General features: G+C 30.1%; 1 protein-coding gene across 4 annotated transcripts; it reads right to left on the reverse strand.

Moving 5' to 3' along the window:
* Positions 1 to 906: 906 nt before the first annotated feature.
* On the reverse strand, positions 907 to 5,438 carry LOC107478939 (cyprosin). Of its 4 annotated transcripts, XM_052259718.1 has the most exons (14): positions 5,299 to 5,438; positions 4,749 to 5,127; positions 4,098 to 4,158; positions 3,840 to 3,934; positions 3,624 to 3,736; positions 3,303 to 3,471; positions 3,183 to 3,222; positions 2,803 to 2,867; positions 2,580 to 2,708; positions 2,423 to 2,487; positions 2,172 to 2,328; positions 1,949 to 2,068; positions 1,540 to 1,628; positions 907 to 1,395 (listed from the first exon to the last, which is right to left on the reverse strand). In XM_052259718.1, exons 2-14 carry the CDS (start codon positions 5,112 to 5,114, stop codon positions 1,311 to 1,313), a joined length of 1,554 nt encoding a protein of 517 aa, XP_052115678.1. In that variant the 5' UTR covers positions 5,115 to 5,127; positions 5,299 to 5,438; the 3' UTR covers positions 907 to 1,310. The 4 variants fall into 4 exon arrangements, with proteins under 4 accessions (XP_052115678.1, XP_015954583.1, XP_015954582.1 ...); XM_016099097.3 differs by lacking the exon at positions 5,299 to 5,438 and having other exon boundaries at positions 2,423 to 2,484; positions 2,580 to 2,693; positions 4,749 to 5,238; XM_016099096.3 differs by lacking the exon at positions 5,299 to 5,438 and having other exon boundaries at positions 2,580 to 2,693; positions 4,749 to 5,238.
* Between the last annotated feature and the right edge of the window lie 1,572 nt (positions 5,439 to 7,010).

Raw genomic sequence — 7,010 nt, forward strand, 5'->3', positions numbered from 1 at the left:
TGACATAATTAATGCAACAATGATCTTCTCTCAACCATACACATTTGTTTGATCCCCTAAATACTTAATGCTTTGACAATGATTCAAGTAAGATCGATTAGTCTATTTTAATTTTTTTGTGACATAATTTTAAAGATTATGATGTATAAAATACAATTTATTATGAATAAAGTGATAAGTAATAATCAGAGTGTATTAATAAAAAGAAGACTTACAAATAGCAATGTTTTAGTTGTTCGTAAATACATGTATTTTTTAAAGAATAAAAAATTTGAAAATTGTGATATGACTCTAAAACTGGATATAAGTAAAACTTAATGACTCAATGGAGTGGAGCTTTTTTTTGGAGGGAGATAAAGCAATTGGGTTTTTGTGGTCAGTGAATAAGGTGATTAAAGGAATGTATAACTATAATGTCTTATTTAACCAAGTTGGGTTGGTCTAGTGGTTAGCTCACTAGTCCGCTTAAGCAAGTGTCGGGGGTTCGAATCCCGCCTTGTGCATGCAGCAACCCATTGGCCAGCGGCAAACCCTTAAATGGAGAAAAAACTATAATGTCTTATTTTATTATTGTGAATGGTCAATCTAAAGATTTGTTTAAATATACAAGAGGTCTTCGACCAAGAAATCCTCTTTGATTCACCAAATTTGTTTTGCTTAGAATTTTATAAAAAAAAACAAAGTTAAAATATAACGCTATTATTTCATTTTTTTCTTTATATAATCTTAAAAATAAAATACAAATCATATAAATCTTACTTTTTTAGGAATCAAAAATCAAAATATTACTTTNTCTCACATCTCACAGCGAACACCGCGAAGTCACAAACGAATTGAAAATTAATATCATTTCTTTTCTTTCTTATTTTTCATTAACGGGAATGCCATGTTATAAGTCTCAAGAAATCAATACTTGAAAAAAGAATCTTATATCGGAGGACCCTGCCACAATACATACCAATACATACCCGGATTCGATTGCCGGCTGGTGCAATTAAGCTTCTTGTTTTCTCCTGTTTGATCTTTAGTTCTTTACAATAACTACATAGATAAACAACAATGCAATGCCCCACAAATATCCTTTTAATGTCCATCACCCTTTTCAACCAATGTTAAATGTCACAAATCTTATTAATAAGATCTACGAGCCATCATCATTTACATGAGGCCCTAATACATAGATATTGTGACTTTTTAAGGGGCAGCAACCTATGACCAAAAATAAAAAAAAAAGGGGCAGCAACCAATTATTTTCTGCTTCTGAGTCCTAAATGAAAATCTCCAAATTTTCTTAATAAAGAATCACTATACTATGCAGCTTCTGCAAACCCTATACTTTGATTACCAAAGTCAAACACAGTGTGATATTTCCCTAAGAAAATATCTCCAAGAACCCTGCACATCATGCATTATTACTGTCACACACTTGAAAAGTGATAGAGAAAAATGTGTGCAGCAGGCTCAATTTTTTGCATTGATTTAGAAGCAACATAAAACATTAACCATATAAAACGTTGATAAAATAAATTATGGAATTACCATAGGGGACCTTGCGGTGGCGGCACATCTAGAGCAACAAAGCCACCATAGCAGACGCTAGAACTTCCTTCTTCAACTCTAAGGACATACTGTTAAGGGGGGAAAAACAGCAAAAAACAAAAGCGAAAAACTAAACTAACTAAATAAGGAATACTAAAAATGTGGAAGATAAAGAAACAATAACCAAATACGGATTGCATTAAAGAACTTTAAAGTATGCATTTTACCAGACATTTTTTGTGAAAGGAAAAAGAAGCAAAAATGGGCAATGAGCCGGGTATCTCAAATAAATACAATTAACATTCTCACTTTTGTAGTGCCAAAACAGAAATGAAGGTAAAAAAATCATGTTGATCTAATAATAATAATAATAATAATAATAATAATAAAATAATTGCAAGACTCAAACCTGTTGTGGAAAAAGAGGAAAGGATCTGTTTCCAATTGTGAATGATATATGCGGCATAGCAGCAATACTATTACAATCTACAAATACTTGTCCCTCTGGACTTGGGAGCTTCTCACACAGCTTTTTTGCAAATTGAAATTGACAAAAATGGGAAAGATTGTAAGTCTAAGAACTATATAAATAAGACAATTAATCTATACCGGTGTATCATAAGAACAGCAACCTCATCCACATATTTTAGTATTTTCTCCTTCAGATTACTTTGCTTGAGCTGAACTTGTATCCAGAAGACAATCATATCGCAAAAAGTACAAAATGGGCTCTCCTTTGAAGTTGAACCATCCAGATTTTCGTCATGCACCACTGTTTCGATAACATTACTGCATTTCAAAGTTAGCCAGATTTTATTAGAATTCAGAAGCAAAACAAAGGAACAAGTAGTCATGTAATAAAATTAGGGAAAAAAAATTGTACTCCTTTTGATATTTGTCATGCGAACAGAGTCCAATGTTGGCACATAAAATTTCAGGATTTAGCTGCTGAGACATAAGGTATGTAATGGATGATTAATTTTTAGGTAAAACTGTGTATAACATTGTAAGAGTATTAGGGGAAAGGACAAAAAACAAACCCCGGAGATTAATGCATCCCATATCTTATCACCATAGTTGTGGATAATGCTTTTACACTCTAGACTCACATATCCTTGTGCTCCAATGGCATGGTTAATTTGAGTTACAACAGTCTGCAGATTGATGAACTAGGTAACTAACTAGTAAGAAAAAGATGCCAAAGTAAAAGGAAAAAGAAAAAGATGCATTAAAATACAAAAAATACTATGTCTGATATCATACAGTTGGACCAGCAATTGAAGAGATTCCTGAATCCACAATTGCAGCACAGCTACCCTCACATAACCCTACAATGTTTTCATAGAATTTTCCATTTGTCATTCAGAGCTACGATCGCAATACAATAGCACATAATCGCAGGCAAAACATTAATGCTACCCAAAATTGAACCAAAAGATGCATTAATAGTTTTAGTTCTTGAATAGCCTTCCTAAAAAAGTTAGCAATAGATAGGTAACTTACTAATAAGATGCAATGCTTAGTAACTATTATAATATCTTGAAACATAGTATTCATGTCGAATCATAAACATAAGAAATAGTGAAACAAACAATGCATATAGCTTAAATATCTTGCTAGAAATCATAGAAATGTAAGAGAACCTGTTGATCTATTTGCAAGTAGAACATCTCCAACATCAATCTGAAGGTACAAGAGAAAAAGTTAATATTGACATGGTTGATGAGGAGTATTAGAGATGAAGTTCTAAATCTGGAATTAACCTGCCAGTAACCCTTTTGAGATATTGGAACATAAGTGTGTTCACCTCTAAAGTGTCTCGAGTTAATACCACCAAAGACAATCTCACCCCCTATCTCTGCCACTGGATCTTTATTTAGCCAAAGAGAGAAAACATTTTGATATATGTACCCTTGGTCTATCATATTGTACCTGTATTCATAGAACTAATCACTCTTTTGAAGAATCGTACTTTAAACTAGTCACACCACTAATCATGCAATATTGTTTAATAACTATATGATAAGAGGAAAATGAAGAAATATGTGAATTATTGAAACACTCAAATAAACAAATAAAGTTACCACACTGGTGTGACTTCTCCAATTGAAATATCTTTGAATCCAAGTCCAAGTATCCCATCATAATGCAAAGCTAAAAGGGCTAATGATCCTTCCTTTGTAATTTCAGCGAATACCTGCAGAATGGAAAGTACCCATCTGTCGATGCAACTAAGAAAGCATATGAAACTTAACAATACAGTTTGAAATAAAATAAAATAAAGAGGGTAAAATACTGACTTGGTCTTTGATGATGATATCCCCAACTTTTACAACATCTTGGCTGAAGAATCCATAAATGGATCCATGGCCATAAGGGATTTTGCAAGATGTGCCTAGATAATTTTCCCAATCAGTTCAACACCAACTTTAGAAACCGAGTTTCACAAAACAAACCTTCTGTTTGTACTTTGTACATATAAAACCAAACAGAAGCATGTCAAAAAGAAAAACATTATGATACATCATCAAATATCAAAATAATCCAAAGATACCTACCAATTTCAGTATAGGTGCTAGATATCCTTGACTTGTACTTTGAATGAAAATAGCAAGGAATCTGCATTGCAGTCACATTTATTTCTAAAATAAGTTCAATCTGAGAAACTAGCATTGTTCCCAAACCCATTATGTGAGGAAGAGTTTGTTTTTCATGTAAAGTTATCAAACTCTCGAGCAACCTCAAACTTTCACGAGTTTATGAGTTTAGATTCTCAAATCGAGTTTATGTTTTTCTGGTAAACTCATAGCTGAGTTTCTCGATTCGAAATTACCTAAGCTCCACGAGTTTAGATGAACTCTCGAGTTTGATTACATTTGCTCTGTTGTAGTCTTAAAAAAATCCGAAAACATTAAAAAAGGATAATTCAATTAAAAAGTTTTGCTAACTAGAGCAGGGCATTTTTTAAAGAGTCAAACAAAAATGTCTAACTTTTCAATGCAATAAACATGTCAAACTCTTCAGAAGTATTTCCAATTTTGGCTCCTTAAGCAGCACTGGATAGCCAAAACCTTAACTAACTAACATGCTAACTGTCCACAAAATCAGCCAACAGCGTAGAATACGAGTTAAACTATACATGTATTTATACATAAATATGTGATGACTGATTTTTGGTGTGTACGTTACATTTCCGTTAACTAACTTACAGAAAAGATGCATTTGGAAGAAGGGACCCATAGGTTTGAGCTTCCAGTGTCAAACACAACATTGAAGTATTGTGGAGGTGAACCTATACTAATTTCCCCAAAATACTGTGAATCAAGATAATTCTTAAGATACACAACATTAGGAGTTGAATCTGTGTTAACATCACTCCCTAAATCTCCGGCATTAGAAGCCTTCTTGATTCTCGCAGCACTAAGACTATGACGGTCCAAATTCCGCTTTCTTAGATTAAACCTAACCAAACCACCATCACTAGAATCTGTAGAAGCCAAAGAGAATCTTAATCTTCCACACCAAACACACATCAGAGAAATGAAAACCAGCACATACTTGAAATTGTAACCCATGATTACAAGTCATCTGGTTCAACATGACAAAAACAGTTTCAGTTAGTTTCTAATCAGACTAAAGAGGTCAAAGGTTCATAGTGAACTACTAAGTAAGCTAAATACTAGAAAATTAGAGTTAATGAGTAACGATTAAGGTGTATTAGGTAGTAATAATAATAAGCATAAAAGTGAAATTACAAACCTGGTGAAGTGATGATGGTGATTAGTATTAATTATTAAGGCCAGAGGCAGAGTATTATCTATTATGTATTATTCATTCCAAATTAAATTGGGCAATCCATATTGCTATTGGCTATTGGTCTTCCACCTTTTTCATTCTTGTACGCCTCGTAAGCACGGTCAGAACTCATAAACGTTAAGACTTGGGAAAAATATTTGTATACTTACAAATAGAATAAGGTAATTGCTACTACCGTGTCTAAAATTGTTTGGCTAATTTATTAAAAAGTGTTAAAATTAATATTTAATTTTAAAGTTATAAAAATAAAAAAGTATAGGATATCTATATATTATATGTCAATTTATTGTCAACAGTAATTAATTATTATATTTTAAATATATGTATAAAGAGACACATCTAAAAAATATATATATATAAAGATATTTTTATTAGATACAACTATAAAAAATATATTTTTATTAGACACATAGATAAAGACACTTTCGTTAAACACAGTTATAAAAAAGAGTTGGTAAAAATATTATTGGTAAGGTAGCAGGATTGAAAAGTAAATAATTATTAAATATTCAAAAGTTGTCACAAAAAGTAATTAGACAAAAATTAGATACTAAGTTATAGACATCATAGAATTCACCATAGAATAAACTATTATAGTACTATTCTACTTAGAAAAGTTAAAAGTTCATAATTTTTTTTAATAAATAAGCGAAATTAATTTCGTTCGTCTATAAATAAATTTATATGTTCTAATTTTTTTTAAAAAAAACTCATACTTTATTCTACTAAATATCTATCTTTGTATTTCAGTATTTCCTTTTTCTTCTTTTGTAGTTTTTTGTTCATCATGTTTAAAAATAAAATGTTGGAAACTTATAATATAAGAAATTTGAAAACAGGAAAAAAAAACTTGTTTGATGTCAAATTTAGATATCAAATACAGGTATTTATATTGAACTATACTCTATAAAATATAAACACTGAATAACTATTACTAATCAATTATTCATGTACATATTATATTTATAATTTTATAAATAATATAATTAAATTTGATTCACACTTAAAATCAAAATTATATAAGCAGAATTAATCTACACTCATAATGAAACATTATAAAAATATAATTAAACTAAACTTATGTTATAATAAAAAACGAATAAAAGTATAACAATATAATTGTGACTGAGTTTTGTGTTTTTAAAAGTTGGTTATGCTGGTATAAGAAAAATTTGATTATAGTATTATTAAATTTAGATTATTTTTACATAACAATTTATTATTTTGATAGTTCATAATATATCAAAAAATTTATATAGCAAACATATAATTAGCATGGTAAATACTTCTTAAACAATGGTTTAAAATGAGAAATTCAGAAAATCATATCTACTATGAAATTTCTAAAGTTCGAAACAAATTATCTATAATAAAATCATAGATGTAGTTTCCCCAAAACAAAACAACAAAAAAAATCACATATTCCCCCTTTTTTTCTAGCTTGTTAAAAAAAATTAGGAAGGAATTGTTTAAGACAAGTTAACCGTACCTAATAAACTTGAACCTTTTATGGAAATCACCGCGTAGTTTCGCCTTATGAGAGATGCCAATTTGTCAAGATGAGTCATGAGTATATTCATCAATAATATTTAGAAGATTTTAAAAAATTAGTTTAAATAGTTTAATATTATTTTATTTACTATTTATTAATTATT

Source organism: Arachis duranensis, chromosome 3 (assembly GCF_000817695.3).
Source record: "Arachis duranensis cultivar V14167 chromosome 3, aradu.V14167.gnm2.J7QH, whole genome shotgun sequence".
In the NCBI taxonomy this organism is placed as follows: Eukaryota; Viridiplantae; Streptophyta; class Magnoliopsida; order Fabales; family Fabaceae; genus Arachis; species Arachis duranensis.